Raw genomic sequence first — 16,127 nt, forward strand, 5'->3', positions numbered from 1 at the left:
GTCAGAGGGCCCATGTGCCCGTGGTGCAGTTCTGGAGTGCAGGTGTGTGAGTGAATGTGTGAGCACTAATAAAGGTAAAACTGGATGGCTCAGCAAGTGGAGAGGAGGCCCAGAGTCAGGAGTGTGTTTAAAGGTGGGAACATGGGGCACCTTGCTACTGAGGACCAGGGGAATCCTGGCCAGGTGCTGGAGAGACCTTAGAGCTGGGGGGTCTCAAGGGGTGAGGGCGGCATGTGTCTGAGGGTAAAATTGAAGTGTTGTGGGGGAGCTTGGGTTCCCTGGGTCCAGGAGTCTCCTGAATCACCTGCAGCTTGTGCTGTTTTTCCAGCAGAACAAGAGCCTGTGAGCAGGCTTTGTCCATAGGCTTCATTTAATCAGGCCGCCTGTACTAGATAGACATCAATCACAAGATTCCCTTTGTTGCCTTGGTCTGCAGTTCTTACCAACAGGCTTTCTTATTTCTTTTCTGATGGTGGTGGCACCTTTAGTGCAACTGGACCTTTATTCTCTTCAGCTTTTGGCTGGCTTTCCACGTGCAAAACCTCTTGCTCTTGTGCAGAGGGACCTTGGGAAATGAGGTGGGGAAAAAAGGGTGTTGCTTGCTGTCCCCAGCATGGACTACCCTCCCTTGCTCCATTCTTTACAGCTGCTACCTTCTCCTTGATGGGAAATGGATAGATCGATCCCCTTGATCTTGAATTATTTCTGCTGGCTGCTGCTGTCTCAGGGTGGTCAGACCTGGGTTCCACCAGTCTATCTCACTTTCTGACTCTTTAATACTCCTTAATGTTTTTTTAATTTGTAACATTTTAATTAAGAATTACAGCTGTTTCCTTTGCATGGTGCAAGAGACAGTATTTTGAAATGTGTAATTCTTATCAAAGATCTATCTCCAAACTCACTTCCTGTAGCACTGTCTTCTGAGGAGTCACCCATTCGTCAGCCTCTGCAGAAGTGAAATGCAGTTTTGCAATACTGACTAGAAAAGTCTTTCATCTTCATGCTCTGTGTTCAAAATGCAAAGACATATGGGTATTCTGGTTCTGTAGTAATGTGCATCATGCTCCTTTTTTTCTCTTTTATGAGAACTATAGTAGCTTTTTTACTGTAATTTATGCATGTAGATTTTCTGCAAATATAGACTGATGCAGTTCCAGGTCAGGCAAATAAAGTTTGTCTCCAGAACAAGCACATTATTCTGATGTAGAGTCTTCTGTTTCCTTAGTTTGAGCTAAACCATCACATGGATGATTCCTAGAAGTAGTTTCAGAAGAATTAAGAGTTTTCAGTAGAATTTTATTGTATTGCCATTCTGTGGATTGGATGCATTCTCTAGACCAGCTGTATCCTGCTTTATGTTTCTGCTTGCTGAGTGCTGCTTGATGCACTAACACAGGAGGTGATGTGGGGCTGCTGATGTTGGAGTTACATGTAGGAATTCTGCACTGCAGGCAGTAAAGGCTCCAAGTTCTTTGTGTGATCCAATACTTGAGTGTGTTTGCACAATTTCTGAATTCTGTTATATGATCTGGATTGTCAGTTGCCAGATCTGTAGACAGAATCTCAGGAGGAATATTGTATTCATTAAACCACACCTTCATACTGGAAAGGCTGGTAACCCGGACCACTGGGTAAATCCAAGCTGTATTTGCCAGGATCTGTGCTCCTTTTGCATGATGTAGTTTACTTTTGTGATAAATAAAATGGCTCACCCTTGGGTTCCATTCAGTTTCATTGTCAGTGGGTTTCACTTTATAAACTACAAATTCCTCAGCCAGAGGTGGAAGGTGCTTAAACCTGTCTAGTAGTTGAAGCGACTGATTGCTACAAACTTTTGTTAGTAGCAACTTTTATAGTTAGTAGCTACTAACTTGTTTTGTTTAGTAGATTTATTTTGCCTTCATCTATATATTTAACTGTGACCTTAAAGACAAAATTTTCTTCTTCATTTGGTGGAATTGCTACCATCTGAACCTTTTGAAAAGGGGTTTTCTCACATAGTAATATGCCAGCTTCTCCGCACTATTGTTTATCTATTACTCAACCAAAGTTTGCTGCATTCACAATGTGGAGAGGCAGTGCTGTTGCCTGAATTGAGAAAGAAAAACACTTTCTATGGAATATTAATCCAAATATTTCCAGGTGGGATGTGCCTGGCCTCGTCTGACCCTTGGTGCAGGACCAAAGGCGCAGCTGTGGTGTTTTTCACCTCAGAGATACCTTTGGCCAGCTGGATGTTGCAGCTGGGCACTCAGAACAAATCCAGGCATAGTAGAAACTCAGTTTACCTCTGGTGGAAAAGGTTCAGGCGACGGTGAAGAGAAAAGGAGAGGATTCTATCGTAGAGTTGTAATCCAGTTTTATTCCAGGATGACAGACCTCTGAATCTTGTAACAGCTCCCAACAGAATCCTGACCGCATGGTCTCGTCTCCTTTTAAGCCCCGAGGACAGGGGGAGGGGAAGGGACAGGTGAGGATCAACCAGGTGTGAGGAGGGGAAGGCTCAAGGGATACAGACACTTGGACAGGCCAATGAGCCCGGACCTGAGGGGCATCTTTTGAACTTCTGCCAACCACACGATGCCCTTGCTGGAATGTTAAGATTGATGGACAGCTCTTAGCAGGAGGGCAAAGGGGAAAGGAGAGGTTGGCACACCTGAGGGGTTAGGATAGGTGAAACAGGAAATGGCATCACACTGCAGCAACTTTCCAGACAACATTAATATAGACAATACAAAAAGCAGATCTTTAATGGAAGCTTCCAGGTGCCCCCATGGTTATGGGCAGAAATGGAATCAGATTTGTTGTGGTTCCTTTTGTTGTATTAAAAGCTAGTTCCATTTCATCCCCCCCAAATTGGTTTAATTCCTAAATTGTACCCTCCCTTCCATCTGTCCCTCAAGGTATCTCATCTCTTTGTTCCCATACCCTTCCCTGCCAATAAAGGCAACCCTGGCCCGTCTTCCCTGCTTGTCAAGGCAACCCTGCCCCTTTTTCCAGAACATTCCCCGCCACTCTCCACCTAGACCAATCCCCAAGAGAGACTTTCCTCCTCCCCCTATCCTGGTTGGTTTCTGCCCCTTATTTCCGCCTCTAGTGCCACCTTATTGGATATCAATTTGTGTCCACCCCCTATCCTGCTGTGGCTTAAAACCCTGTGGACAGCGGTGCTTGGGGCTGTCAGTGTCCTGACCAGTCCAACACTAATAAGCTGGTTAGAGCTTCATCAGTAGAGAGTTTTCTCTACCTGCTTTACCCAGTCACTACCCTGCTGTTGAGGAACACTGTCTTTCCATGTAGAGCACTGCTGGCTCTAAGGTTCTGCTTCTGGCTTTACCCTCAGCAAGGCAGTTCCCCACACCCCCTGCTCGGCCGAAGTGAATCGAGCTAGCGTGGGTTCCGGTGTGCAGTGGCACAGATTTGTACAATTTTTATAATGTCAGTTAATTGATATATTTAACAGATACTGTCAAGTTAGAAGAGCAGTCAGTTTGATCATTTTCCCCCAGGTTCTGCCCCATTGGAGCGCTCCCCTGAATTTTTAGCCCTTCATTTTAGTATGGCTGCAGTATGTGGTGCAAAACAAAGTGCCCTTGCTGGATTAAAAAGACTAAAGAGAATCCTAAATTTAGTAGAAGGGTTAGCTTACTGTTCTAAGAAGTGAGGGAAAAGGGTAGGAAGAATCCTAGAGGCTATAACTGTGTATTAGTAGTCTACAAAGTTACAAGGATATGAGAAATGTACAGTAAGCAAAAATGTTTAGGCATTAGTACTGTCACACTTTCTGATATTTGTATACTTTCATCAGGTACATTCTGAGTTGCACTTACTTGTAAATTAATTTGAAGACAGTCTGGACACAAACATGAAATATTTTAAGATAGGCACAGAGTGGTCTTGAAAGTTTCTCATCTTCAGGTTTGAGAATCTTGACAGTAAAACCATGGTGTTCTTGTGGAATTTCAGCTTCTGTGTGCTTAAAATAGTGCAGAATCAGAGGTGCCTGACATGTTCTGTTATCAGAATGATAGGGCCTTCGTATTTTCCTCATCTGCAGAAGAATGGCTGACTCTGTCTTTGTATGTTCCTGATCTACAGGAGAATCCTTTATCATATTCCAGAAGTTGTCGGTCATGCTGCGTAGACACTGACCAAAGATTCTTGGAGAAGCAAGACTGAAGCGGATCACACAAGTTGCATCTGTAATTCCCAAAGACTGCAGGCAGTCATCTGTTAAAACTAACGTAACAAGAGTGCCAGAATTGCCTTTATTTTTTGTTATCTACAGAAACAGAGGAACTTTGTTATGTTAGGTCAACATTTTGTCTGGGTGTAAGGAAGCAGTCCCTGAAAAGAATTATTTGGGAAGAGGTCCTTAGAAGCTGTACAGGCTAAATTGGGTACCAAGAAACCCCTTAAGAAGTGAAGTAGCAGAGTGAGAGATGTGGGATACTTCAACTGGTAGGGCATCTGACTGCTGCTGAGTAAGCCTTCAATGAGTACCAAAAAAGAGGTACATCCTGAAAGGAGAACATTTAAAGGATGAACATTAAATACTACTAATAGTATAATAGTCCTGTGCCAGCCTTTTAAATATGTAAATCAACTTAACTACTTAGGCATTGAATACTATATCCTTAGAGATTCTTAGAATGTCCTATACATCTGAAAATAGTTTTCTAGTTGATGTGAGAGAGGAAATAGCATTTTGCTTCAGCCCAAAAGGAATACGGAGTAGAAGTAGAAAAAGCATTAATTTTGTTTTCTATTTCTTGTTATCTGTAGTTTAGATGTGGTTTGATCTGTTTCTTGGACCTGTTAAGTGTCGTTGGGAACCATAAAGAAGCAAAGTTAAAGCTAAAACCAAAAGAGGGAAAAGGATGCAGGGGAGGGGAAAGGTTTTGGGGGAAGGGTAGGCAGTTGGGTGACAGTGTATGTTCCTGAGTACCCAACCAATAGGGAAGGGGACAGGAAGCCCCCCCTCGGCCACAAAAGGGTATAAAAAGGTTGCCATTTTAATGGTATGTGTTTACCTGTTCGAGGAGAAACAAACTGGACTCAGCTGATTTGTTGGTACTAATAAATAATTTTTGCTTCAAAACTTGGTCCCCTCTCAATTCTATTGGAAAAATAGTTATTTCTCAGAATTTGGAGGCTTGTCCAGGATCCTTAACTTCTGGCTGTGCAGGGTGGGACATCAAGATTGGGGGGAAGGTGTACCCTGTTGGGTTTAGCAGCCGTTGACTTATGGTCATACCTCATGGGACATGCAGGTGAGAGCTGGATAGGGGACTTTAAAAGCAAAAAGGGGAAAGGAAGAGAGGGAGAGAGTAGAGTTTACATGCGATAGCTGGTAACGCCTGTGGGTGCACAGGACCCACATAAGAAAAGTGACTGTTAAGCATTACCTGTGTGGCCTGGGGGGAGCAGGATTAAGTATGTGCATTTGAGACAAGGAATTGCGTGTGAAGCGACTGGAGTCCTTCTAACTGCAGTTCCTTCATTCTGCAAGGGATACAGCCAGTGAAGAGACAAAGTGAGTTCTTGAGTTCTTGAGTTCTTGAGTGTCTGCAAGAGTCCTAAGGGAATATTGTGAGATGGGAAATGGCTGCAGCAGGAAGACTAAGAGGAGTGGGGAGGGTTTGAAAGACTCCACTCTGAGCATGCATCCTGACAGTCCTTTGGGGAGGATTTTCAGAGACTGGGGACAAGAGGAGATGTCTTGTACTCATGGGAAGGATAAGGAAAGGATGCTTCAATATTGTATATTCAAATGAACTAAAGAACCCATTAGATCAGACCCATTATATTGGCCAGGATACAGGTCTTTGGAAGATGGGATATGTCAGGCTTTAAATGTATATGTGAACACAAAAGAACCTTGGCACCAAGAAGAGAGGGATTGTGCTGCTTGTTGGAAGGGATATTCATCCATGTTTGTGACTAAAGGCTTTAAGAAGACTAGATTGTTGTGGTGTGTTTTTTTCTTTAATGGTTTGTTCCTTTCACCCTATATTGTTAGCTCATTCCTAAGGTATATCCTCCCCCTAAATTATCATCCTGATCTGGACCTACCCTTTATTCCAGAATGTTCCCTGTCACTCCACTTACCCAGCTGTCAATCCCTCCTTGTAGCAGCCCCCTGCTTGGACCTCCTCTTTGGAAATCCCCTAGTCCTCGAGGCCCCATTGGTTTATTTGAACTGTTTCCTTCCCCCTGCATACCCTTTTGGTCTAAGTGATGTATACCCCACGTGTTGGTCTTCCCCCATCTTCTCCCTGTTGGTTAAAGAATTGTATGCTCCCTTAGACCTTCCCTGTATATACCACCCGTGTTGTTCATCTTTCGTTTCTGGATCCTCCATTGAATAAATGTCCTTGGAACCTCCACAAGAGACCCCTACTTTGTCTTTGCCTCTGGTCTCATTGTCTAATCATCTGTGCCATAGAGCAATTGCTCCAAGCTGGATTCCAAACCGCTTTCAGGGAACAGCCAGCTCTTGGCCTGGTGCCGGCAGCTAGCGGTGGACTCTGGCACCACATCAGCTGGCACCCAACATGGGGCCCTTCAGCACCTCTCAGAGCAGCTGTCCTAAAGCCTTTTGGTGCATCAGTGCCCCTGGGTGAACACACCACGTTTTGGTTGGTGGTACTCCCAGGGGTGAAGTGGAAGCCCTCCTACGCCCAGGAGGATTGCTTCGGGGTAGAGGACCTCTCCTGTGGTTTTTTGTTCCAGGGGCCAACAGAGTGGTGAGTTGGCCCTATGGACTGGGAGCTCACAGGTGGAGTCGTTATTGTTGTTTTACTTCTCTGGAATGGACGATTTTTGTTGTTTTCGGTGCAAGGGGGTGCAGATGCACCGCTCCTTGATGTCAACGGCCCTGTGTGAAGCACGCCACTTTCTGATTAGTGGTGCTCCCGGGGGTGACATAGCAGACTGGGAGCCACAAAGCTAAAAGCCACCTAATAGGCTGTGCATAGCACCCCGTCACCCCAGATAGTGTGAAGAAGGGGGGTTGGTGCCCCAAGGGGAAAGGAGTTGAGGGTGGTCACTGGGCCCTTTTAAGTTCTGCATTTTACCGCAGGGGAGGGCAGATTGTTGCTGTGCTGACGGGATGGGCGTGCGACCGTTTGTGGGAGGGGACCACAGGGAGGATGGGGCGGAGGTGCCTTGGGAGTACACTTCAGTCTGATTGTCAGTCAGCTGTAGCCCGCTCCCCCATTTCCAGAAGGTTCTCTGTCCCTCATTCCCCCATTGGATTGTGCTGTGAGACCACCCTCTCCCCCCACTCCCATTGGTGTACCCACCATCACCCCACCTCGACTCCTCCTCTGATCCCTCTTCCTGTTGGCTGTTTGTACCCTAGCTCCACCCACCTTCTTCCTGTTATAAACCCTGGCCCCAGCCCTGTTCTGGGCTCTGCCACTAGCTCCCCTTAGGCTGTGGTGGTGTCCCTGCTCCCCTTCCCTCCTGGACCTTCTGACTTTCCTACGATAAACCCAGCTGGACCCTCAGTGGTGTCTAGAGCCCTCCTTCTTCAACTGGTCGGGAAGAGGAGTATCCATCCACGCCCAAGTGCAAGGTGGGCTGGGAGGGCTGCTCCCTCCAACCTCAAGGAGGCCGCTCTGACTGCACCTGCCCAGGAACTCCCTTGCGGGGAGGACAAATCCCGCAACTGTTCACACAGGAGAGAGAGGTTTATAACCAAGTTGTGGGTACCCTGCTGAGAGGTGGGAAGAAGTTTAGTAAGCGGTTGTTAAAAAGGTTTGTTCCCTGGCTATTCCTCCACTTTCCGAGGGTGTCTCTTGAGGATGTTTGGGCCATCCCCTTTTGGGACTGGGTCGGATTCAACAAAGAGGAGATATTGTGGTTCATATTTATTTTATTTATTTGAATCTCCTAGTGGTCAGATGTGTCTCCCTTCATGGCAATCACAGGGTCTAAGAAGAAGAGTATGTATTCAGGAGAGAGTGTTAAGTCCCTGAGTACCCAACCAGTGGGAAAGGGGACAGGACCATGCTTGGCCATGAAAGGGTATAAAAAGGTTTCCATTTTAACTAGGTGTCTGTGTTTACCTCTCAGAGGGGAGAAACACCCGACTCAGTTGAATCAGTGGTATCAATAAATATTTTTTTTGGTTTGAATACTGTCCTCTTTCAGTTCTGTGGAAAAGTGAACTGCTTCTCATGGAGATGTCTCTCCACATCAGTTAGATTTGTTAGCGGAAATTCTTTCATTCCTATGCACAATCTTCCCCCTCAAAAGAAATCCAGTGTGGGAAATAATCCTTTAAAACAAAGCCATATAAAAACCTCAAGGCCAATGGATCAGGAAAACCTAAGCGAAGGAAGGCATACATTGCTGAGGCTAAGTTCCACCTGGCTGTCCCCAGGTGAGGTGCCAGTGAGTCTCTCTTCTAGCAGTGTACTCTGCCAAGCATATGCACGAGGCAAACACCCATGAACATGTGACAATGTAACTACATTTACCACCGCACTTAGTATCAGAACGGTGATCCATAGTCCAGAGCAAAAACTTATTTGCAGTTCCAAGCAGTATTGCAGCAAACACAGTTCAACAAATGCACAGGAGTGGTCTTCTCCAGGGGTGCCTTAAGTAAATTCCAAATTCCCACTCTTCACACCTCAAGAGGTACCTTGTTTTAGCAACTTCTGCTACAACAAAGGAGTGATGTCTCCAAGGGGTACCTTACTTTAATTAAATTTCTATGTTCAGTGGAGGGAGTGAGACTTACTGTCATTTTAATTTTAGAGTTCTCCAGTCTATTTGAATATTTCTCTTGCCGTTCCTTTAGCAACAGTTTCTTTGTGTGCTTCACTGCAGCAAGCAGAGCCCAGATGTGGTCAGCCCTGGTCCTGAAATGATAATTTCCAATCCTCACTGTATCAGCTTGGATTCTCAGGTTTTCTCCTTGCATGTTGTTGGCGAGTTGCCTAATCCAGTCTGACCCCCTCCCCCATCTATATGGGAGGAGGCTTCTAATTTCCATGTTGGGCATTCTCCAGGGCAATCTTGTCTCTGCCTAGGTCTGTCAAGGGGGTGGTGCACTCAGGTTTACGTCATGTTTCTCTGTGGTCACTTTTTCAGGTGTCTTAGTTCGGCCATTCCAGCGCTGATTTTGCTAGCCTCTCTTTGTGGGGACACCATCCATCAGCCTTTTCATTATTTCCTTCTGCTGACCCTGGCACCATAGCACCTGTCTCGTGAGGGAGTGGTCCTGTCTTCCCTGGTTTGGATGGGTGGAATCCTAGGTACACAGTCCTAGGATGCTCATGTGGGTGTGAGTCACCCGATGAGTCTTGGGCTTGCTGGGTAGCAACTTAACTGCTCTGATTTATTGGTGGTACCCACCATGAGAGAGTAATGAATACTGAAAGAGCAAGAATATTTTGAAACAGACTACAGCAAGATCCACAATTGTGGATTCCTTCTTCCTTTCATCCTCTCCTAAAAAGGTCAATCCATGGTCTGTTCAGAAATATTTAAATCATTGCTGCAACAAGCTGATTAGCCTATCATAAGATTTAAAAAATTGCTGCTATAAATAAAACTTTTGGATTGTTTATTTGGCATTGTTTCACCATAATTTAGCTCAAGGGTATCCCAGATGTACCTCTGAGTAGGCAGTCCATGACTGCCCTCTAGGATACAACATTTTGTGGCTATCCCAGACCAGGTAGCCCAGGATTGCCCTCTTGGGACCTGACACCTTGCATATATAAAAAAACACTGGGTATATTTTACGTAGTTTAATGTTTAGTATTTTCTTTACTGAGCATGAAGAAATAGAGATGTACAACAGGCAGATGGAAAACCAGCTTATGTCTGCCCCTATGGGCTAAACTTTTCCTGCAGATCTTCCTTACCTGTGGTTTTGGGATGGGAAAGGCACACAAGAGCACAGGAAATTATCTACATAATCATTAACGATGTGACCATTTGGTTAAATGTTATGCCAGCTGAGTCACACTTGGAGACTGCTCTAAGGGTACCACATCATCGGGGCAATCCTCGTACTGTTGCAAACTACCATTGCAGATAGCCCTGCAGCAGCATTCCCCAAAGTTCCTCTGTTGTCATGCTTTCTATAACACCAGACCTGCACATCTCAGAGTTCTTTTCCATATGTGTTTTTTAAGCACCAAGTACAGTGTTTCAAGGCTACTTACAAGATGACAGCTGAAACCAGAGTTTCATGATGTACATTTTTATATCCATTTTCAAAGAGACCTGTGAGGGGCTATTGTTTAAACACTTAGCTTCCATGTCCTGACATCTCAATCTCCTGGTAACTGAAGAATTTTAAAATGAAGTAGTGTTTGCTCTTCAGAGTTTGTATTCATAATCTGTGGCGGCCTCAGTTTTTTCCCAAGGATTGCTTTATCTGATAAGATCCAGCCCCTGGATTCTCGATGTCTTGAGTCTGAAGTGTTGCAATTTGTTTCCTTTTCTAGCTGAAGATAAAGTAGTGGTCTCTCCATTTTTCATCCCAGCTTTTTTTCTCTCAGCTTCTTCTTACCTGTAAAAGCCATGGGGCGAATTCAGCAGTTACTAGATTCTGGCAAAGTTGTACTGGTGGGCACTTAAAGTCAGTGACATTTTGGATAGACATTTTTTCTTTACTCAATTTATGAAAAATCAGTAGAAGATAAAGCAGAATTAAATAGGTTTGAAATGGTAATGTGCTGAAGGTGACCTTGGGAAATAGCATACTTGTAGTCTGTAGATTAGACTTCACATCTCACTACAAGAAAGTAAAGAGAACGTGTGATTTAATTGCAGTCACGTTTATTTGCAGTTTCTATACACACTTTCTAGGTAATCAAACTTTTCCAACACATTTTTTGAGAGGGGTTCACAATGAAACTGTCACCGTTTTTACTAAAAATAAATACAAGACTTAAAGTGTTGCACAGCTCTAAAATATACAAAGGCTTGGATTTAATGTAAACTTTGAAAACATTTTACAAAAGAAACCATATTTGCAACAATTTAAAAAGTTCGTATTTACAAATATTACAAAAATACAAAATGGATGCAAGTCCATAAACCATTGTCTTTTCTGCCAGCATGAACTGGTGCTAGTACCAAAATAGTTACACTGTAACCTTCTTAAATTTTTTAAAATTCTTTAAGTCATAACCTACAGTATTTCTCTATCTGCCACCATTGCAGCAAATGCACTCAATCACTGACCTTTGGCAAAAGCAAACATATGCTTTATTTGCTACAACTATCCCTCGCCCTCTATGCTGCTACAACAACAAAAACAGAAAGGCCAAAAAAAAAAGAAAAAAAAACAAAGAAGAAAAGGGGAAGATGTTATTTTTCAGAACACAGCTGCATAACTTAAGAAATAATTTTCATAATATCAGTGCAAGCAACAGAACAGTAGGTTGAAATGACGGTTCAGCAGTTACCTGAGGCACGTCCTGTACCCTGTCTCAAGGGGTGAGTGATGTTCCCTTCGCTCTGTGGCCTGTCCTCTGGTGCCTTAATGGCACACTCAGAATGCTACAGGTCTCCCCGCCATTCATCTTCCTCTGACTCCCACGTTTGTTCTCTACTCTTTTGTTCACAGAGAATTTGGAATCTGTTTGGGTTTCAATCTGCTAAATATAAATTAGAAAATTAAGCAAAAGGAGACTGTACTCCAGTGGGATTCTTTTGTGTTTGTTCTGTATGTGAAATATTGCCTCATTATTCTGGTAAAAAAAACCAACCTAGTGTATACATATTTATTTAGGGTGTCTGTGAAGTTATTGATTGGTAATAAACAATGGTATCATCAAAGTCAATTCAGCTGTATTCTCTTTACTTTTTTGAATGACTATTTAACTCAGGACTATTAAGCATTTTGTAAAAGTGCTTCTGGTAAAATTTTTGTGGAAAATGACTGAAGATGACAAACTAAGGATTTTCTGCCCATTATCTAAACTAGCTTTTCTCATATTCTCCAGAAGGTGGTTTGTTATATGCTAAGCATTTCGTCCTAAAACATTCTCAATCATCCACTTCACTTGTATTCAGACTTATTTTCCTACCTAAGCTACTAATGTGATTAGCCTTTTGTTTCCAAAACCTTTCTCCCATTATGTTTTTAAAAACTATTTTAGACGATTTTGCAGCCCTTCAACTGATGGATCACCCCTCATCCCAACACACTTATCACATGCACAGTGACTCTACCTCATCAACTGAATGCAACCAGGCTACACAGGAGGGGACAGTGGGAAACTGAGTAATACATGTCTTGTGGTAATCACTAGACAACATCAGATGTGGACCTTCTGGGGAATAACATTTTGGATATGTTAAACGGTTCTGATTTGCTTTGAATCCTTGAAATTGTAACAGTTTTAGATAGAACCTTCCTCTTTAAAACATGATCTACCTTCTTTTAATAACTCTCAGCTTTATGCGTTACATGATTAAAAGAAAAAAAAACCAACCCAAAACTGAATTCACACATCCCGCCTCCAGTCCTTTAATTATGCTTAAAGCCAGCTTTTAGCTGATTCCTTTATACCAAAGAATGCTCTTTCTGCCATCCTACTTGACCTGTCCTACTGCATACTCCATTCTTCCTTCACTATTTTCTCTGCACTAACCTTTCCTCTTTTCCTAACCATATACTACAGCAACCAATGTCAACTGCATGAGTTTTGGCTAAAGAGGGCCTTGTCCTCTAAGTGGCACAGATGGGGCTACATTGGTGGAAATTTTGGTGGCCCAAAGGAGAATCAGGCCTGTTGGTTTTATTCTGTTTAAAAATTAAAAGTATAAAGCAACTCATGGGTTCTTGTGGTTTTAAGATGAGAATATTCAAGTAACTTCAAGTAATTCAGCTTTTATCTCCCTGCCTTCATTTGTATCAAAGCAGCTACTTTGATTTATCTCCTTTCCCACCCCAACCCAGTCCCTCACCCTGTTCTGTGTTTCTGGTAAACCCAGACAAGATCCCTACTGTATGTGGCTGGCACAATGAACTGGAGCTTTCCCCTCCTCAGCTCAGCAATGAATATAAATAATGCATACACATACCTATTTCCCAGCTACGTTTTCACAGTGTCATTTTTGTAAATATTTAGGTAGCATGAATCTCATCAGCACAAAGAGAAAGCTTCACTGAAAACTCATTGCAGATATTTACTGATAAATTGAAAGCGCTTCTTGCATGCTTATAATTTATTTGTTTCCTTTACGAACCAGAAACTAATTGTGTTTAAAGATTATAGGTACCAGGTTATGACTGTGTTATGTATCCCAATAGCCTAATAGGAATATGAAAGTTAAGTACTGTTTCCTCTCACATCTATCCTCTCTGAAGCAATCCCTGCAAGAATAAAGGCCCAGGGGAGGCTGTGGGGTGGGACCCTTTGGGGCTTAGCATCAGACCCAGCTTTGTTCTATCAGAAACACACTCATCTTCCCCACCAATCCTCATGGTAACCCTCCCAGCTCTGCTTTCCAGTTAGCTTCTTTAGAGCTGCCTTAGAAAGACAAATGGTTTCTTTAATCCCCTCACAGTCAGCCTTTCCATTTCCTTAACTAAGTTGGAAAATTCCTGCTTTCCACTGCTCAATGCCATCTTTCAGGCCTGTCACACTGAAAGTAGTTATTGGTGGCCATGTTTCATGTTTGATATGAAAATGGTATTCACAGAATACAGTTATTACAATTGAATTCATTTGTCTTCTATAAACAAAGCTGTTATGCAGTAAATCGTTTGCCATGTCCACTTTTTGATAATTCTATTTACAAATTTTTATCAAAAATATGATATTTACATATGTTTGTTAATTTTTTCTAAAGTTTGTTTCAGCTCATTTTAGTGTAGAAAAATACCAATTCTCAAGAGCATTTTCTTTTTTTGTTTTTGTTTTTGTTTTTGTTTTCTCCCTAGGGAAGCACTACAGTGAGGGATTTGTTTCTATAGATGGGCAGCTTCTGGGAAAAAACCCACCCAAAGTCACCTTTAACTCTATGGAAAGTGAATAGTCTTGAAATCTACAGTGACAATGGAAATGAGAGTGGGATAAACCAAATGAAGCCAAAAGAAAACAGAACAGGCATAGCATTTCTTCATCCTTTTAGAAAATGTAGTGTAATAAATAGCTACAGCTGTAGTCCTTTTGTTTCCCCAGTGTCTTCCAAACGCAAACACATTTTGAAGCATTGATATTGCCCTGTGATTGTTCTCTTTTTCTTCTTTTTGTTCCTTTTGTTTTGTGATTGCTACAGCATTGGCCTCTAACGCTGACATCCTTAAGAGCTCGAGTGGTGTTGGCAGCCCGGTCCTGGCACCCACACAGCCTATGTAGAGCTTTGAGAAGAGCGATCGTCGTGGGGGCTGCCGTCCGAGTTCTCGGTGTCCCCCTCGGAGATGGCCTGCATGGGGGTGTTGTAGAGCCGGCAGCGCACGCTGTACCGGCTGCTGCTGGCCGCCGGCGGGGCCCGCGACCGCCCCACCCGCGACGATGCCGACATGGGGAAGTTCTTGGAGGAGAATCCTTCCGTGTTGACCCTGGGGGAGCAAGGGGAGAGTGGCGATAATGCATCAGGGCTTGTTGTGGGAGGAGACTCTTCCGTGCTTTGAAGGGCGTCTGCTGTCAGGTCTCCGGGAGACTTGGGCAGAATCGGACTTTTCAGAATTTCTGTGGCAGACATCCTGTAGCTGGAATCAGATCGGCTGCCCTTTTTAAGGAGCAGTAGCTTAAACTCCTCATTGGATGTGTTGGACTTTTTGGCATTCCTGTATATGAGCCCGGGGGACCTCTGACTGCTGATGGGAGTGCCCACGCTGCTGGCTGGTGGCATGTTGCTGGTAGGCAGTGTGCTGCTGGTGGGAGGCTGGCTGCTGGTCCCAGATGAAGCTCTCAATCTGTTTCTTACGGAAAGGTCTCCAGAATCCTTTCTCCCAAGAACTTTCCTTTTTGATCTGTAAAAACACAAAGGAGAACTCTTTCATACATTATTTTTGTACTATAATGCTTAGCGCTCTTCTGGAGTTTTACAGATGCTTTCATATTTAGCCAGAGTTCTCTCAAGTCCTCTGTAAAATATTGGAGTCTATCAGTGTCTCATGGCACTGAGCTGCAGAGTTCCTCTCAACACTACCCAGCCTCTTCCAAGATAGTGTATGCACAACCAAGTCTTTGTAAAGACAATACATACAGAAATTTAGGCAATAATAATATGCAGCATAATCTATTCAGTATCAGAAAATTTCAATTTCAGTTGTGATCCCAAATTTCAGCTGACTACAAAATACTCTAAAATTGAAGAGATACCTTTTCATACCCTTCTCCCTGCAACAATTTATTCACCAGACTAGAGCTGGTGGACTGGTAGGCAGAAGACAGGAACCATTGCAGGTAGTTTGCTTTGATGATGTGTATGTTAGTTAGAGAGAACAGCTTTTTGTTTTTATCTGTAAAGCATCCCACACATGCCATGAAGATACTCAGACTGCACTCCAGGCCATAATAAAACATGTTTTAATGCTGCCTTTTAGAAAATGAAACTGAGTTAACTGAAGAACGTAGTTTGAGGACAAGACTTAAACATAGAATAACCATCCTGCAGCTATTGTTAGTGGACAGCTGTACAGGGATGCATGTTACCATTTCCCATTGCCACAAGGTTGGTCACCTGTGAATGACTGCAAACAGATCCTCAGTAGTGCGGGGTTTGTTTGGAGACACAAAGGCATCCTCAGTGTCAGCCTGTGACTCCTCACTCAGTGGAGACATGATGGACTCATCGCTTGGAGAAGACTCTTAAAAAAGGAGAGAAGCCACGTTATAAGTCAGACTCCACTGCACTTTGCAACAGCACTGCCAGTTGGAGGCACCAGCTCCGCTCACAGCTGAGTGGGCAATACCACCATACAGCCTTTTCCCTCTAGTCTAAAAGTCATGTCTGTTCCATATTGGATATTCCCATAAAAGGAGCACTGAAACAAGATCTCCCATTTACGTAATAGTTGTGATAATCAAACTCTCCTGTACCCACGGCCAGTGCTCCTCACTTGGATCTTTTCAGCTGAAATGTAGCACAGGGGAGGAAATAAAATGCAGTCTGAATACTTTGGAAAAGTGTAA

The 16,127-nt window shown here is 43.5% G+C and overlaps 2 protein-coding genes and 1 pseudogene across 7 annotated transcripts in view; all 3 read right to left on the minus strand.

Annotated features, from left to right (window-relative positions):
• Positions 1–1,118: 1,118 nt before the first annotated feature.
• LOC129132138 (putative ATP-dependent RNA helicase TDRD12) lies at positions 1,119–3,521 on the minus strand (annotated as a pseudogene).
• A 192-nt stretch (positions 3,522–3,713) lies between these two features.
• LOC143691866 (putative ATP-dependent RNA helicase TDRD12) lies at positions 3,714–6,189 on the minus strand. The gene is given in 3 exon segments (XM_077173787.1): positions 3,714–3,862; positions 3,865–4,282; positions 6,112–6,189. Coding segments are annotated over 3 exon segments (645 nt in total).
• A 4,603-nt stretch (positions 6,190–10,792) lies between these two features.
• The window catches only part of NHS (NHS actin remodeling regulator), a 247,786-nt gene continuing 242,451 nt past the window's right edge, over positions 10,793–16,127 (minus strand). For all 6 annotated transcript variants that reach the window (XM_054628202.2, XM_077172819.1, XM_077172812.1 and 3 more), the window contains 2 exons: positions 15,676–15,802; positions 10,793–14,962 (listed from right to left, as the gene is read on the minus strand). In XM_054628202.2, coding sequence (XP_054484177.2) covers positions 14,338–14,962; positions 15,676–15,802 — 752 coding nt within the window. In that variant the 3' untranslated portion in view covers positions 10,793–14,337. The remainder of the gene's footprint in view (positions 14,963–15,675; positions 15,803–16,127) is intronic.

The sequence above is a fragment of the Agelaius phoeniceus genome, chromosome 2 (assembly GCF_051311805.1).
Source record: "Agelaius phoeniceus isolate bAgePho1 chromosome 2, bAgePho1.hap1, whole genome shotgun sequence".
In the NCBI taxonomy this organism is placed as follows: Eukaryota; Metazoa; Chordata; class Aves; order Passeriformes; family Icteridae; genus Agelaius; species Agelaius phoeniceus.